The 18,127-nt window shown below is 49.7% G+C and overlaps 1 protein-coding gene across 1 annotated transcript in view; it reads right to left on the reverse strand.

Moving 5' to 3' along the window:
* Window positions 1–1,799: 1,799 nt before the first annotated feature.
* Window positions 1,800–18,127, reverse strand: part of OTOP1 (otopetrin 1) — a 34,610-nt gene continuing 18,282 nt past the window's right edge. The window contains exons 4-6 of the mRNA XM_081813093.1: window positions 15,304–15,434; window positions 10,576–11,504; window positions 1,800–3,159 (exon numbers count right to left, since the gene is read on the reverse strand). Of these exons, the coding sequence (XP_081669219.1) occupies window positions 2,989–3,159; window positions 10,576–11,504; window positions 15,304–15,434 (1,231 nt within the window). The 3' untranslated portion in view covers window positions 1,800–2,988. The remainder of the gene's footprint in view (window positions 3,160–10,575; window positions 11,505–15,303; window positions 15,435–18,127) is intronic.

Below are 18,127 nucleotides of genomic sequence, written 5' to 3' on the forward strand. Positions count from 1 at the left end.
GATGGACATTTCAGCTGTTTTTAGTTCTTCCCAACGACAAGCACTCCTGCGATGGACGTTTCTGAACACGTCACCTTGCACATACAAGTGAGGGTATCTCTGGCACTCACTCCGAGGAGGGGAATTGCCGGGTCTCGAGGAATGTGTGCCTCCAGCCCTACTCGATTATCACCAGCCGTTCTCCCATTTAGCTGTTTCCAATTTACCCTCCTGCCAGCAATGTGTGTGCCTTCCCTTTCTCTCACATTGGGCCAACCCTTGCCTCTCGGATGAATGGGAAATGGCATCTCATTACTGTGTTAATTTGCGTTTTTCGTAGTCTAGCCCTGAGGGCGTGAGCGTTGTTGACTGCACACTCTGGTTCCTCATCTGTGAGTTGCATTGGTATTAAGGTAATAAATTCCCCTTGCTGCCTAAGCTGGCTGAGTCAGGATGCTTGACTACCTGTGAGTCGAAGCTGCCTGGCGGTAAGAGCCATCCCTGAGGCTGCAGGCTCTACTCATCTAGGGTCAAGAGATGATCCATCTTTAAGGTCCCTCCTCAGAAGTTCTGAGCCCAGCAAGACTGTGTTGACTTTTCCCAGCTCTGCTGGCGCCCCGTGGTCACCCTGAAACCCCCACACCTGAGTCAGTCATTCCCAGCGTTGCTGTGATTCCCTTTATCTCCTTGGCAGAGCCCTAACCACATAAACGGAGGCCCTAGGGCTGTACTAATGTGCTCAGAATAGGGGGAAATTAACGCCAGCCAAAATGGGGTCCTCTGGATAAATAGGCATTTGCATGCAGTCATCTCCTGTAGGGTAGTTTATCAACACATGAAAAGACTTAGCCATGAACATGCTTGCTACAGCATCATTCATAATTACAAAAAGAAAAGAAGAGGAAAAAAAGAAACTATCAAATATCTCTAAATGTTGAACATCAGGGTCTGACTAAATAAGGAATGCTACATCCCTCCACGGAATGTACTCTGAAGTTGGCCAAGGTCATACTGCAGAAGGAATGTCAAGGAATGTCGTTCAGGGGTCTCGACTTGGGGTCCATGGACTCCCGAGGAGATGTTTCTAGAAGGGAGTTGGCATCACCTGAGATGCTTATTGAAGCATCCTGAGCCCCACTCCAGCCCAACAGAACCTGAACTTCTGGCTGGGAAGGCAGGAAACCTAATAGGATCCTCCAGATGATTCTTACACATGCTAAAGTGTGAGAATCCATGCCATGGGGATACTAAAATAGTTCAGAAACACGCTGGTATATTAAGAGAAAAAGAAGCTAGTTATATGCAAATTCAGTACATATTAAAGCAATCTCATTCATGTGTGTGTGTGTGTGTGTGTACTGATAGGTACTGAGGTGCCAAAAATGAACAGCAATTACCTCTAGATCACTGTTTCTCAACCTGGACCCCATTAACCTTTGGGGCCAGCTAATTCTCTGCTGTGGGTACCGCCCTGTGCATTGTGGGATGTTGAGCGGCATCCATGCTCTCTGCCCACCAGATGCCTATAGCCCCCCAAGCAATCACAATAAAAAATGTCTCCAGGCTTTGCCAAATGTCCCCTGGGGGACAAGATGGTACCAGGCTGAAAACCACCACCCTAAATAGAAGGTCTGATAGACAATCTTTCACTTTGTTTTTAGTCCATCTGCCCATTGCCTTTAGTTTTTTCTAGAATGAACATCAAGTATTTGAGTCATGTAAAAAATCTGGTGTTTCTTAATATGCCCTTGCCTGTGCTGTCCCAAAAAAATACGCTCAGATGAAAAAATGTTTACATTAGTATTGATGGTTAAGTAAACTAATTTTATTATGAACTTCAAATAATTACGGCAAAGTACATACAAAGGCCTTCCCAATATCACTATTCCTTAAGAGGCTTTAAAATATTTATAACCTTTGGAATAGGCATCCTGATTTTAAGTATATGTCTTATAGAAGCAATTATATAGGAAATGCTTTACAAAGATAGTTGATTTTTTGCAGAGTCCCTTATAAAAACCAAAAAAGTATAAACACTCCAAAACCAACAATAGGAAACTAAGTATGGCACGTCCACTGGATGGACTATAATACGGGATTAAAATGATATTTACAAAGAGTTTGGAACAATGTGAAGGAAAGGTTTATGCTCTATTGTTAAGTGGTGAAAGAGTAGATACAAAATTGAACCTGTCACATCATCACTGACAAGTGTAACAATGATGACAACAACGAAAAGAATCTTGTGCAGGAACACAGCTAAGAGAAATACAACAAGGTGTGGAAAAGTGTCCATTGAACAGTGACATCCGAGGTGGTTTTTTCCTCTCCATTCTTCTAAAATGTCCATATTTTCTGTAATAAGCATATATGTATTTACAGTGAGAGAGAAAACAGTAAAATTTATTTTTTAAAAAACCTCAAATGATCACAAACAAAAATGTGCCAAAATTCCAGGTAAGAAATACATCTCCATACTGATCTATACACTAATTCCCATCCAGATGATAAAGATAACTTTGTTCCAAAACTTAACCATATTCAGAAAGTACAATATGAACTAAACGTGATTGTATCTACATTGATCAGCCCTGGGAAGGATCAGATGTAAGGATGATTATACTACTCAGATGAGCAGAGAAAGTTGTAGGTAGTCACATGATAACAGAAAACAATTTTTATGAAAAACAAACTGATCATTTTTCTTTCCCCAACCTGGAATCCCATTCTTTTAAAACAAAGGGTCTCATTTAAAAGGAGGTAAAATAATTTGGGTTCGATCAGAATGAACTAGCCAAGGCCAGATTTCAGCCGCCTCGTTGATGCTGAGCTAACTTGTTTACATTCATCTGGGGTGACAGACAATTCCAGCTCACAGCAAACACAACTGGTGCGGACAAAGGCAGCCCTCTTGCTTTTGTCCGGCAATGTCTGCCCAACCTGGCCATTCCCAGGTGGCTCCAGTGAATTCTCGTTAGGTCACTCCTCGGGCTTTGATGTGGACACAGACTATATCTTACAATAGACCTCAAAGAGAGAGGCAGCTGCGTGCATTCGGTAGAAAATAGAAAAAGGCATGGCCAGGTTGACCACAATTATCCAGGGTTCAAAGCCAAAGACAATCTCCTCTAATCCGTTGTCGTACTCGGGGCGGCAGCCAAAGGCGGGAGGGATCCAAAGCTGCAAGAGAAGAGGAGCCTGTTCTAGCAGCCGCCTCAGAAGCCCCACATGACCCCCAGGCGCTGGCCTGGACTCGGGGACACGGAGTCACACCTGTCTCCGCACCGCATTACACGTCTCCACGGAGCTGGTCAAATCCACGCAGCCCACCTGACCCTTCTCTCTTCCTCAGCCCCGTCCTGAGTGAACGCTGTTCACACCCACCTGATTCTCTCCATCCCCACAGCCCTCACCTCAGTAGGGTCCTCAGTATCCCCCACCTGCATGCCACAATTCCCCCAACTGCCCCCCCTCCCAACTCCAGCGGACGCCTTCCATCCACCCCTGACCCCACTGTGGGAGTGATCTTCGTAAAGCACACATCTGACCTTGTCATTCCTCGGCTTGTCACTCTCCAGTGACTCCCAACAGCCTTCAGGAGAGTCCAAATTCCCCCAGTGACTGGGCGCCTGTCCACGTTTCCATGTCCCTCATCATGCCCTTCACTCCAGCTTCCAAAAGCCAGATGTGCCTTTCTCCCTCAAGTCTTCAGGGCTTTGCTCCTGCCTCTTCCTCTGTCACCGGCTCCCTGTCTGCCTTTTTGACTGAATCCTACCTTCTTCCAAGTCCTGAGATACCACTCCTTCCAGGAAGCCCTCCTTGATCTAACCAGTCTGGGCAGGAACCCCCTATGTGTTCCCACAGCCCCCAGGGTTTGCCTACAGCAGAGGTCACCTGTTTATCACACCTGCCTTCACACACCAACATTGGTGCTGGGACATCCCAGCCACATGGGCCTGGGCCGCTGAGTTCTGTGGTCTCTCTGGCTTGACCTAGAGAGACAGCCCAGACCCTGCCCACCACCCCCCCCCCCGTCCCGCCCCGATCAGGGGAGAGGAGAACACGCTTTGGAGCCACACCTGGGTTTGTGGCACTTACAGACTCTCATCTGACCCCTCCAAGCCCTCAGTCTCCTCGTCTGTAAGATGCGGACACTGACGCTGGTCTCCCACGGCTCAGATGAGAATAAAATCCCAACTACGCTTGCAAAACCGAAAGCCATAACCTATTGTCACTGCTGCTCGTGGAAACCACACACTGGTCCCCCCTCCCTCGGTCTCCCTGCCCCAGGTCCTCCTCCTCCTCCACCCCTGCACGGTGGCAGGGCCTCTCGGGTGACATCTCCCCCCATCCCACCTCCTGGAAGTCATGTTCTTGTGGAACACCCTCCCCTTGAGTCGGGCTGAGCCTAGTGACTCGCCTCTACCATCGGAATATGACAGAAGTCATGAGGTGTCACTTCTGAGGTTAGGTGCCAAAAGGACTGCAGAGTCCATCTTGTTCACGCCCTCCTGCAAGAGAGGGAGCTGCCCCCCTGTTGTGTGCTGCCCTGTGGCCAGGCACCGCGGGAGGTCCCGGCCCAGCAGCCTTCAAGGAACTCACGCCCTCAGCCCAACAACCTACCAGGAGCAGGTTGGGAAAGACCCCCAGGAGTCCGCTTTGAAGTGGCCGCAGCGCCCGGTTGGGCCGTTCGCTCCCAGTGAGAGACCCTGGCAGAGGCAACGGCGAAGCTGCGCTTGGACTCCTGCCCCACAGACATCATGACAAAGAGGTGTCGTTGGAGCTGCTGAGTGTGGGGTGATTCCTTACACGGCAGGAGCTGACTGATACCGGCCTCTCCGTACAAGCATTACCTCGGATCTCTGCCCCCCTGTTCTCAGGCTCCGCTTCTCAGGCTCCTCCCACCACTCCGGCTACTCCTCCCTGGCTCCTCCTTTGCTCAGTCTCTCACGGTTGGCTGGGGGGCTCATCCCTGGGTCCTCTCCTCTACACACATGACCCCTGGATGAGCTCCCCCAGCCTTGGCTGTAAGTACCCACTATGGGCTGAGGACTCCCGAGCCTGAATCACCCACCTGCTCCGCCCTCGAGGACGCCACGGGCTGCTTGGTGTCTAACCTGCATCTCAAACTAACCCCCTACCATTAGCAACATCTTCCTCCCCATCATTATCAAACTTCCAGGGGTCATCCTTGTTTTCCTGCTCACCCTCAGAACCCTCCGCCTGCCACCCAGCCCATCAGCGAGCCTGGAGGACCGTGCCTCCAAGACACCCAGGCAGCCGTGCGGCCATTTCTGGCCCCATGCACCTGCCCAGGCCCCCACTCTCCGCTCTCACCTGGACCATTGCAGTAGCCTCCTGCCTGCTCTCTGGCTTACACCGCGCCCCCGGACAGGTGCATTCACCACTCAGCTGCCAGACCCGTTTCTTATGCCAATAAGATCACGTCCCTTCCCTGATTAAGGCCCCCCAAGTCTTCATAGTGTACTTAAAATGAAATCTACCCCCTACCTGGGATTATAAAGCCCTCTCTCTGCTGGCTGATCCCTCGCCAACCCGCTAACCCTGCTGCCCGATGACCCGCACCCCCAGGGCCCCAGGCACATGGCGCATCATGTGGTGGGAGAGAAAGCCCCTCTCAGCAACCTGGGCCTTCTGATCTGAACCAGCTGCCAGGCGCAACCTCACACCCTCTCTACCTGTTCTCTGCAGAGCGCGGAGCGCACGTCACTATAAGGTGTGTCTTGCTTGACGCTTATTGCCCTCTCTGCCATCAGATTTGCAAGCGCCCCAAGACCAGGAGGAAGGCGAGACCTCGGTCACATTGCCCCCCATCACACACAGCCGTGCTGGCCCTCGGGAGACACCCAGTGGATAGATCTTCAGGAGAGAGAGCAATGGAGGAAGGGAGGGAGGGGAGGAGGGAGGGAAGACAGAGGACGGAGAAGAAGGGAAGGACAGACGATGGGCCCTCTTTCCTGAAATCCAGATCTTTACATCTGCTATTAAGTTGGCTGGAGTCCTTGCTCCTCATCCCATCAGCAGGTGGGTCTACGTCCCCTTCCCTTGAATCTGGGCGATGCTATCACCGCTTGACCCATAAAATATGGCAGTAACTGATGCCACACAACATCCACAGGCAGACCCTAAAAGACTGGCACTTCTGGTCTCCCAGCAGGTCGGCTCTGGGGCCCTGAGCTGCCACATAAGAACCCTGAGACCCCCACTCTCCATGCTAGAGAGCCCATATATAGATACTGCAGCCGAGGGTCCCGCTGAGCCCTCCCAGCCACCCCCACCCCAGCCACCAGATCTTGGACCCTCCAGCCCAGCCTGCCCACCAGCCTCAGTTGATGCCGTGAGGGACAGGAGAATTTCCCAGCGAAGCCCCGCCAGAAGTTCTAACCCACAAGGTCCTAAGACCTAATCACACGGCTGTTTTTTGTTGTTATGGTTGTTTTATTTTTTTTAGAGAGGGAGAGAGAGAATCCCAATGGGGGACTCGATCCCATGACCCTGAGATCATAACCTGAGCCGAAATCAAGAGTCAGATGCTTAACCAACTGAGCCACCCAGGTGCCCCAAACAGCTGTCGTTTTTGTCCTCCATTTGGGGTCATTTGTTACGCAGCAGTAGGAAACCAAACATCAGCCTGTTGGCTACGTTCACCTGGGTGTCTCAGAAGCACCGCAAAAATGCACGTGTCCAGTACTAAACTCAGGGGCTTCCTTCCAGGCCGAGCCCTCCCCGAGCCTGCCTCCCCTTCAGAGTCTCCAGTCTCCATAAACAGCACCACCATCTCCCCAAGAGCTCAAGTCAGAACCGGGGCATCATTCTTGACATCTCCCCCCCTTCACACGCTACCACATGGATGACCCTGGGGAGTTATGCTGAATGAGATAAGCTGGTGGCAAAGAGACAAATACCGTGCGATCCCACTTACATGAGCTACGTGGGGTGGTCGAACTCACAGAGATAGGAGGTGGGGTGGCGTTGGCAGGAGCCAGGGTGGGGGGCATGGGGGCTGTTTCATGCCTACAGAACTGCAGTTTGCAAGGTGGAAAGGCTTCAGACACGGGTGGTGGCAGGGGGTGCACGATAGCGTGAATGGACTTCCCGCTACTGAACTGTAGGCTTTAAAATGGTTAAAACGGGGGGCACCTGGGTGGCTCAGTAGGTTAAGAGTCTGCCTTCGACTCAAGTCATGATCCCGGGGTCCTGGGATCGAGTCCCGCGTGGGGCTCCCTGCTCTGCTCCCTGCTCCCTCTGCCTGCAGCTCCCCCAGCTCATCTCTCTCTGTCAAATAAATAAATAAAATCTTTAAAAATAAATAAATAAAATCATTAAAATGGTAAATTTTATGTTATGTGCTATTCACTACAATTAAAAATTGAGCTGGATTAAAAAAGAAAAGAAGCATGAATCAGATCCCGTCCGTATCTTGAAACCCTTCGGTGGTTTTCTGCTGCATTGAGGATTCTGTCCTGGCTGTGGCCATGGCTCAGGAGGCCCTGCATGGTCTGCCCTGGCGCCTCTCACACATCCTTCCCCTTGCCCGCCCTCACTCACCACCTGGGGTTTCCCTTCCTGCTCCTGGAGCACTTTCAGCAAGTCCTGCCTGGCTATGCATCTCCTCCCGTGCCTGTCCTTCTGCCCAGGCTTCCCCCACCCTCACCCGCCACCCTCTCTCCAGACCCCTGTGTCCCCCCCCACCAGCCTTCTTTGTCCACTCCACGGCCAGCTGCCGTCCCCACCTGGACACCAGCCCCTGGTCCTGGAGCAGAGTGATTCCCGCCCTCTGTCAGATGCCCTCCTGTGGGACCCACCACAGGCTTGCAAGTGCTACCCATGGAGTCAGCTGGGGGCGCCCTCGCAATCACCCAGCAATGATTTCTGTCCTCTGGCTCACTGCCCAGTGAGCAGCAGTGAGCCGGAGCTTGGGGACAGGGCCTGGGGACATCGGGGGCAGAGCTCAGACATGAAGAGACAGCACGTGTCCCCCACCTGGGACAGAGCCCCGAGTCTAGCCTCTGGGTCGCAACAGACCATCAGTTGCCACTTGATTCCACTATTGCGTTTGCTCTTCGTCTTCAAGCTCCTCCACACCTGCAAGCCAAGTTCCTCAGCAGCGGTCAAGCAAAGAACCCAGGGGGAAAGTGGCTTTCCTGAACTTGCTGAAAAGAGATCTATTCACCCCTCTGGGTTTGGAACAAAAATGATACGCCTTAGGGGAGTTCTGCAACCAACTCTGACCCTATAAGATGAGCTGATACACCCCTCTCGGGAATACAAGCCTCACATAAAATGCAGCCCCGCTGTGGTCACTAATATCGATCTCTCTCGTCTTCCCGTTTAATTCCTTCGTCCACTGCTGCCCCCGCATAGTGCCCAGCATACAGCAGGTGCTCCATAAATGCCTATTCAATGAAAGAGGAGGGCCCACCTGGAGCCACACTCTTCTGGCACCCCCTTCTTCCTTCAGAGCTCCTCGTAATCGTCTGCCGACCTGGAGGGGGACCGAGGTCCGGGGGACCCAAAGCAAGAATCAGATTTGATGCGCAGACACGTGGCCTTTATGGCTTCAGAGGGACCCTCTCAATTTGTGGCCTTAGAGTCAGATCAGAATGTGCAGTGCCCGGGCATGCACCAACTGAAATGAGGTAGCTCAACCGCCAGCGGCCGATGGGAACCAGAGTAGCCCGGATGACCTGGAAGCTGGCAATAGGTTGCTGATGACCATGACAGCAGGCAGGCCCCGTGGTCGGGGCGTCCCCGCCACGCCAGCAGCCACGGTCATCGAGAGGCCTGTGTGGTACCAGGGGCCACTCCCCCCTCCTCTCTACTGAGTCCTGGCATCCTTCTGTGAATCTCTAGAACAAATCCCAACAACACAGTGCTTTTTGCTCCTTTTTCTTCTCTCCATCCTCAGGCCCACTGCTCTGGATCAAGTGCCCATCATTTCCCATCTGGGCAGATGCAGGGCTTCTGTTCAGGTGTCCTGGCCCTTGGGCTTACCTTTCTCCAGCCTTCTCGCACCTGCTGCTAAGGGGATCGTTCCACAACACAAACCGAGAGGGGCCTCTATTGCCTCCAGCATAAAGACCAGACTCAGCCAGGCTTATGAAGTTCGCTCAAGCCAGACCCACTAACTGGACCCGCCTTCCTCTTTCCCCCACCACTGCTCTCCTGGATATTATGGAATTCATGCTAAACTACGTGCTGCTCCCCAAATGGACCAGAGTGTCTTCTGCCTCTGTGCCTTTGAGCATCATATGCCCTCTGCTCCAAATGCTTTTGCTTGCCTTGGCCACCTGGTAAACTTCTAGCCATTCCTGGATACAGAGGCAGCCAAAACTGAGTTACTGGACATCTTCTACATTGCTGCTTTCCACCAGAGGCTGGAAGGCAAACCTTCCACGTCCCCAGCCTCTCCTGCAGCAAGAGGTAGCCATGTGAAAGCCACTGCCTGGCACTAGTACTTCTCTCCTTCTTCATGTCTTAAGCCCAGATGTGATGGTTGGTGCTGTTGCAGCCACCTTGTGACCATGTGGCAACAAGCATCACACTAAGCATGGTGAGGTGGAAAGATGAACAGTACCTGGATCCTTGATGATAGGGCTCAGCTGCCAGGCCAGCCCCAAGTAGCCAACCTTCAGAATTCTTATCTTTAAGACTGAAGATCCTGCTGGCCAAGCTTTCTATTCCTTGCAGCCAAAAGCACTCCCAACTGAGCCTGGGCCTCACTTCAAGCATCCCTGACTCATTGAAGTCCCTCCCTGGATCCATGTTCCCATTACACCTTGCACATACCTGTCCCAACGCTTGCCCTAATCACTGTATATTTTTCCCTTGTGTCCCTCCACCCTAGATTGTGACCTCTCTGAGGAAGAGATTGTTGGAGAAGGTCATCAAAAAAGATGTGACTGCCGGTTGACCCCTGAGCTGGACCGGGGCACTCAGAGGCTCTTCACTCCCTCCCTTGTCCTTGGAATTTGGGTTCTGTTGGCCTTTCTCCCTCCCAGAGGCTGCTCCAAGGACACAGCCCTAAAATAAGGATGTGGTGTTGAGAATATAGTATACGTGACCGATCCCAGCTAAGGCCTCTCTCCCCTCTCTCTCTCTCTCTCTCTGTATGTGTGTGTGTGTGTGTGTGTGTGTGTGTGTATATATATATAAACTTTTACAATTTGGCAGACAGGTGCAGAGATCCACTCGTCTTACTATTGCCCAAGACAGGCCTCGTATATAAGTTCCCTTGGCTTATGAAAACCATCACTACAAAGCTGGAGTGGCCTGCTTCCCTCTGCCGTCTCTCCCTGACCTCCATGTAGGGGAACCTGTTTCAGATCACACTCGGGAGAGTGGTAACCTACAGACCTTGAGTCTTCTCAGCTGCGATCCTTAGCCCCAGCCCCAGCCACCGGCACACAATAGTACACAGTAAGTGGATTTGTAGAACAGAGGCTTTCATTCCAGCCTCATTCTTTAACCTTACACTTAAATCATTTTGCTAATAAGCTGCCTCCATTCCTTATTTGAAAAAAGCAAGGAAAATAGGTTGGTCATTTTTAAGACAAATAACTTAATGCAGATTACCGAGATATTGCAGAGGAACAAAAAGGCTGCAATATTCCTCAACACTCTTCTCTTGGCATGGCCCTGCAGGAAACGGGGGCGGCAGGCTGGGCTCGGGGTCCCTTCCCGGCTCCCCTCCTCCGCCTCTCTGCCACAGCCTTCTCTCAGATGCATGTTTCCATTGGCCACATGTGGTATCTCACTGCCCAGGGAAGCCACGTCAGTGGCCACGGCTCCGCTCTTGAGGCAGGACGAGGCGAGGGGTATGGCATCACCGTTGCAGACTGTGACTACCCGCAGGGTTCTGATGTCCTCGGAGAGCTTCTCCGGCTCCCGGTGAATGGACTCGATGATGAAGAGGTTCTGGATGTATTTCTCGGCAATCACCAGGATGGAGTAGGGCAGGTTGAACCAGGTGTAGGGGGGGCGGGCTTCAGCACAGAGGATGGCCAAGATGGAGCCCCAGGAGATGAGCCAGGAGCCGGAGGCAGTGCCCACCAAGAGGTCCGCGTCCAGTTTGCGGGCTGGGTTTCTGGACTCATCTAGAGATTTCTCGTCTATCCTGTAAATCCAGATTCCAAACAGCCCCGCGGCCCCCATGAGCATCAGTAAGGCGATGGCATACAGGTAGAACATGATGAGTGCCAACTCGCTCTTGGTTTTGGAGCGCCCGATCTGAATCAGATATACCACCACGATCCCAATCGTGGCGGCCAGCACGGTCAGGCCCAGGACCGAGCCCGCCATGACCCCGGGAAATCGGAACTGTATGTTCTGATGCTGTTGACTGTCCACTTTGCGTCCGATGTTCTTCCACAGGACGTAGAGCATCGTGGAAGCCAGGATCTGATACTCTATGTTGAAGGGGTAGAGGTAGTAGATCCCCTGGGAGATGGCAGAGCAGAACGTCGGGGGCGAGCAGTTACACGGAGGCGTGTGGTCATCCAAGACTGGGGGCCAGAGGACACGCATTGGAGGGCGGTTAGCATGGTCAGTGGGCAAGTGGAAAAGCACAAGGAAATATTTTCACTGAGGATTCACACGTGGGTTTTCCCATTGAATTAAAGCTTTGTTTGGTGGCTTATTGTCATGTTTGATATCATGGCTATATTGACAGTCATGAGTACTAACTGCATGAATCAGACTTTATCCATACATCAGCCCTTGTGAATGGTATTGTGGAAATTTACTTAACATATAAAGGTGTTCACGAGATTCTGCTGAACGAAAGAAGCTTGCTAAAGAGGATAGAATATGATTCCATTTTTATGAACTATAGGTATATGGATGATAAGATGATAGATAGACACAGAAAAAATCTGGAAAGATAAAAGCTAAAAGGTTAACAATGGTTAGATCTGGGTGGGAAAATGGCAGGGAATTTTTCTTTTCTTTTCTTTTTCAGTAGAAGAAAGTTCTATCTTGTCTCTTCCCCCATCTTTATGGAGATATAATTGACATGTAACATTGTGTAAGTGTAAGGTGTCCATTGTTACTTACTTGTAGTAACTTGTTACTAGTAACTAGTTACTTGCTTCCCTGTATTCTCTAAACTTTCTTTGTGAATATGATTTACGTGTATGATTTTTTATTTTTTTTTTAAAGATTTTATTTATTTGACAGAGAGAGAGACAGTGAGAGAGGGAACACAAGCAGGGGGAGTGGGAGAGGGAGAAGCAGGCTTCCCGCAGAGCAGGGGGCCCGATGCGGGGCTCGATCCCAGGACCCTGAGATCATGACCTGAGCCGAAGGCAAACGCTTAACGACTGAGCCACCCAGGCACCCCCGTGTGTGATTTTTTAAATTATTGGATTCTTTTAAAGATTTGTTTATTTATTTTAGACAGAGAGAGAGTGCAAGTGAGGAGAGGGGTAGAGAGGGAGGGAGAGAAACAGACTCCCTGCTGAGCATGGAGCCCAACACGGGGCTGGATCTCATGACGCTGAGATCATGACCTGAACCAAAACCAAGAGTCAGACGCTTAACCAACTGAGCCACCCAGGTGCCCCTAAATTATTGTTTCAAAAAATAACTTTGTGAGGGAAAATGCCCCTTCTCATTAGCAAAGATTTCACTCCTGAGAATATTCGATACTTGCAAGTGTAGCGCGAGACAGGTGCCATCCAAACCAATGGTCGGCACGCAAGTGGGCATCACCTTCCAGAAGGCACTTGGCAATGGTCTAAAGAACTATGTCAAACTGGGTGACGGGCATTAAGGAGGGCACGTGATATGATGAGCACTGGGTGTTATACGTAACTGATGAATCACTGAACACTGCACCTGAAACTAATGATGTACTACAGGTTGGCTAATTGAATTAAATTAAAAAAAGAACTATTTCCTAACAAGGAGTGAAAATGCTGTAAATAAATAATAAAATAGGTAACAAAGGCTATAGTCTCTGACCTATAATTCCGATCTATTTTAAGGGACAAGTCAAAAATGTGATCAAAGAATTAGGTAAAACTGTGTGTGTGCATGTGTGTTTGTGTGTGTGCATGCACATGAGAGAGAGAGAGAAACACTCCAGTGCCCAACAATTTAGAAACTGTTAAGTGAATTTTGGTACATCCATACAATGGAATAGTAGGCAGCCATTCAAAATTATAATTAAGTTGTGTTTTAATGATACAGGAAAATAATCACGTTACATAACAATGGAAACAAGTAAGAATAAATTGTATATACAGTATCTTCTAAATGCATATCACAGCTCAGTACTCAGTTGTGAAATCAATTTAGCGAATAGCTGCCAATATATTTTTTCAACAGAGTAGACTTGTCATGGAATAGAACAGAATGCAATGGAATGACATCAGTAACAATAGAAATGTGAGTGTCTCTAATATGGTAAGGTTATTATTTCATGACATATGTGTGTACACACACAGGTCTGTGTGCGTTTAGGTTGCAGCTTAAGGTCTATTTCTTAGGCTGCAGTCAAAAAAAAAAGATCGAATATATATAGTATGATCTTAACTATAAATAAATAAATAGGACACTGCAAAGAAATAAGCCAATATTAACAGCATGGAACTGCATTTCTGGGTAGGTGTTATTGTAGATTTTTTTTTTTTCTCTATACTTTGTCATTGTTTTAGCTTATGATTTGCATATGCCAGGTATAAAACCAAATGGAAAGCTTTGTGGCAGCACAAATCTCCTCACCTTTGCAAAATACTGCAATTTTGAATTCATAAGGAGTTTCCCACCCCTTATAGCCCAGTATGCTACTATGCAAAAGTCAGGGGAAGAAATCGAGGAGAAAGGCTCAGATGAACAGAATGTTAGAGCTGATGGAGTCCTTTCTTTGTAAATTTATCCAATTCCATCTTTCCACAGAAGTTCCTGGAGCCAAATCAAACCCTGGTTCAATCATTTACTTGCTGTGTGAACGTGGGCCAGTTACTTAACTACCCTGTGGCTTGATGGCTTCATACGTATGATAAGGTCAACACTGACTACCCCACGGTGTTTTGGGTCCAGAATTAAATATGCCACGTGGAGGGACTAGAGCAGCCTGCCAGGCACTCAGCAGACACTTAATAAAAGTTTGTTGTTGTTGTTGTTGTTTTCACTGCTGTTACCATTATGGGCACCAACAAGGAAAAGAGAAGGACTTCCCCAAGAGCTGGCTGCCAGGGTAGAGCAGGGGTTAAGGGGTAAAGAAGTAGCATGTATCCCTGATTTCACCATCCCCACCCAACTGGTGAGGAAACAGTTTTAAGGTTGCCCCCAGGGCACCTGGGTGGCTCAGTCAATTAGGCTTCCATGATCTCAGGGTCGTGATCTCAGGGTCATGAGATCAAGCCCGGCATGTGGCTCCGTGCTGGGTGGTAAGTCTGCTTGAGATCCTCTCTCTCCCTCTGCCCCTCCCACCTTGCTCTCTCTCTCTCAAATACATATATAAATCTTGAAAAAAAAAATAAAGTTGCCCTCGGTGACGGGCCTGGGGTCGTACAGTGAGTGTAGAGTATAATACATCAAAGCTGGAAGGACCCCCTGAAAGTGCCTGGTACAGGTCTCCTCACTCTATGAATGAGAAAAGGGAGGCCCAGAGAGGTTGAACGGCTTCCAAAAGTCACACAGCCAGGACGTGATGAGAACAAGACCCAAATCTGGGATATCCGGTTCCCGGTACATTTCCCCTCCCCACATTCCCATCAGCCCCATCCCACTGCTCTAACAGAGAAGCGACAGGTCATAAATGCTAAAGAACTTTGGCAGTAGATTGACTGGCATCATGGGCTCTCAAATAGGAGCAAGGGGGAATAAAGATGGGCCAAAAGTGCAAGCCCAGAAGAGTTCAATAAAAACTTCAAACAAACTAAAACCAATTAATGGCAACCCTTAGACTTCTCTGGGTATTTTAAAGCTATACTTTTAGTCAAATGAACTGGTAATAGAAGCTTAATTAAAAACACAATGACTGCCAATCTTCCATAGTTGTGAACAAAGACATTGACTTCCATACCAAACTCTACCGTGAGAAATGGTACCCTAAATGATAACCCTTGGGTCTGACAAGTCCCTGAGTCACCGAAGAAACCATTAATTATGCTCAGCACATCCTACTTATGGAACCAGGATGAGGGACTTAGAAGGTTTTGAAAGATTTTCAACAACAGATGATTGTCTGGCCAGTGATGAGTTGGGTGGACCCTGCCCCTCCATCTCTGAACATTCTGGTCTCTGCGGGTTTCCAAGAGGTTCCAGCATGGGGGCAGGGCAACTCTTATCACTCACCTATTGTGATGTTCCCAAAGCCCAGAGTGATGAGCCGTTCCTTGTGCTCATTAAGTTGGTGCTTTGATTCATTCAGGACGCCATTGGTCCACAGAAGCAGATTGGTGAACACCGAGTGTATCACCCCAAACCTGGAAAACACAAGGACTCTGTTATTGAGCAGCCCTGGGAAGCTCCAAGCCCCATGGGGTGAGATGGAGACATCGCACGCATGCACACTCACTCACACACACACACACACATGCATGCTTCCTTCTTAGCCATGATTCTGGTTTCACCAGGCAGCTCATACTCTGGGTGGGTCCCTGTATGGGGAGAGGCAGTTCCATGGGAACTTCCAAAACCACAGTCTTGGCATTCTGTCATAATACTGAACCTGCCAGTACTCAACTCATTGTCAATGGGACAAAAAGAAACTGGGTCTTGGAAGCAGGGGTCCAGTGATGGAAAATTACTGAAAGCACACACCATCCTCACCATACCCCAAACTCTTTCTTCCAGAAGGGAAGAGGAGAGAACCATGAGGGAAAGATGAAGGGCTACACTGGAAATCTGGAGAGTTGAGCAAGCCCTTACTGTTGGCTGGCCAACCCAATGATCATCATCCACCCCCTCTGTCTTACAACTTAACTCTAAGCAAACTGAAACAGGTCAGAGACTTGCTCTCTGGTCTCCCCTGAAGTTAGGCATGGCCACTCTGCCCAGTAGGATGTGAGGTCAAGACTACTGGGCACTACTGAAAGCTTCTGCTTTTCTGATGAAAGAGATGAGAATAAGAAAAGCCTACTCACTGTCCCTCTCCCCTTTATTTCCAGCCTTGCATACAGACACGAAGGCTGGCATTCTGGCAGCTGTCTTGTGACCATGAAGCAACCAGCGTGGGATGAAACGCTAATCCACTGAGAATGGCAGAGGGAGAGCACAGAAAGAGTCTGTTCTGTGGCAACACAGATCTGAGCTGCTGGAGTCTCAGATAGATTCAGGAATTAGGCTGAGGTCACAAATAAAGGCAGTAGCTGCCTTGGGATTTGAAGAACTAGTAAGCAACAGGGCTGTCCTACTCTGACCTCCAGGACCTGCCCTTGCCTCAATGCCACGCCACTTCCGGGAAGAAGAAGATGAAGAGGAAGGTGGACGCTGGACTCTGGCACAGAAGAGAGGTCTGTGGGGAATATGGTTCCAATGGGATCAGAGCCTGTCTCAAAACCCCCAGTCTCCCCATGCTTGAGATTTAAGACGTATGCACACTGGTAGTCTCCAGGCACTTAACAATGGGCCTTGCACGTAGCAGCAGCAGCAAATCCTGATGATTTGGGAGAGGCATCCTTGAAGCATGCAGAGCTGATGGCTCCTCGGGTGGAAAGCACAGGCCCCACAGGAAGCATGCTCCAACCCGCCTAACCGACAGCACGCTTGTCCACGATCTGCCCGCAGGAAAACTGGTACAACTGGGTCCTCAACCCTGACCTTTCCTCTCCTCTGAGTGTTAACCCCAGCCAACCCCTCTGGGGCTCCCACAAGCGACCGCAAGCCAAACTTCCCTCGTTTGAACCCTGGCTTCTTTAGACAGCTGCAGAATGACCAGGCACACGTGGAGAAGGAGACAGGTGTTTGCCCATCTGCTCGCCCTTGAGCTTGCCCAGCTCTATTGATTGTGGCCAGCCTGCCCTGGGGCGTCTGGGAGGCACTGGATAGATCCTTGGACAAATGCAGACAATGCTGTTTGCCTCGGGCTTCCTTTTCTTTTACTTATAATGCACACAGCTCCCTTTTCTTCTCCTCTTTCCTGGGCCAAACGGCCCTGTCCAATCCCAGGCCCACTGAACCCGATGAGATAATGTCCATGCCACCTGCAGCCAGAGCCTGGCGTGCCATGCAAGCTCCCCGCAAGCTGGCAGCCTCCTGCTGGTCTGACCTGGAATTGTCCTACAAACTAAAGGCAGACATCACTTCCTCATGCCAGGCCACCCTTCTCATACTTGGGGCTGATACAACAAAGACAAGGCTTCCATGAGCCACTTCTAATCTCAGTGTATGTCCTCAGCTCTGCTTTCAGAACTCCTGTTCCTCTAAACCTCACCCGGGGGAAGAGAAAAGGACTCAAGCAAATTAAAGAGAATTCTTAGATCAGGAGAAAAGTCCCAGGACATACTAAAAGCATGGGACAGTGGAATATTGGCTCAAAAGACTGGGCGGTGGGGGAGTGGGGGGGACAAGTCCCAGAGTGGTAAGTTCTGAAGCCTTCAGGGCCTGGCAGGAAATGTGAATGAAGAAAGCAGGTCTGGGCCACATTAGGGAGTGGTGGCGTCTGTAGCAAATGGAGGAAACAGACCCCATTCAGCTCTAACCCTTTGTTGTATGCACTTATGGGATTGCCAAATCTTCTAATTTTTCTAGAGAAGTCTAAATCTAAAACCTGAAGGTGGCGAGTAACTCAAAAGTGTTTTAACACTTTGCCCTACAAACAAAACAGATTAAATTAAGCTCTATGCCTATCTTGTTCAAGCCTCTCTCCATCCGGGTTAGCAAAGGGGCCCCAAGACAGGGAGAGACTTGTGTCCAATCACTCAACAAGCACAGCACGGCGTCCCATCCCTTGGAGATCCTTCAGATGACAGATCCGAGTGGCAAATGTCTGGGTGCAAGGCCTAGAGCAGTGTTGTCCACACACCGATGGTGCGAGACACAGCCACACGTGTGATTTTAGATGTTCTTGCCGCCACTTTTTAAAATGTGGTAAGACAAGGGACAGGTGAAAATGGTTGGAACAATTTTCTCTGAAACCCAATCTATTGAATATGCTATGATATCAACATATAAGCAA

Source organism: Leptonychotes weddellii, chromosome 2, assembly GCF_054177405.1.
Source record: "Leptonychotes weddellii isolate Sample4059 chromosome 2, ASM5417740v2, whole genome shotgun sequence".
Classification (NCBI taxonomy): Eukaryota; Metazoa; Chordata; class Mammalia; order Carnivora; family Phocidae; genus Leptonychotes; species Leptonychotes weddellii.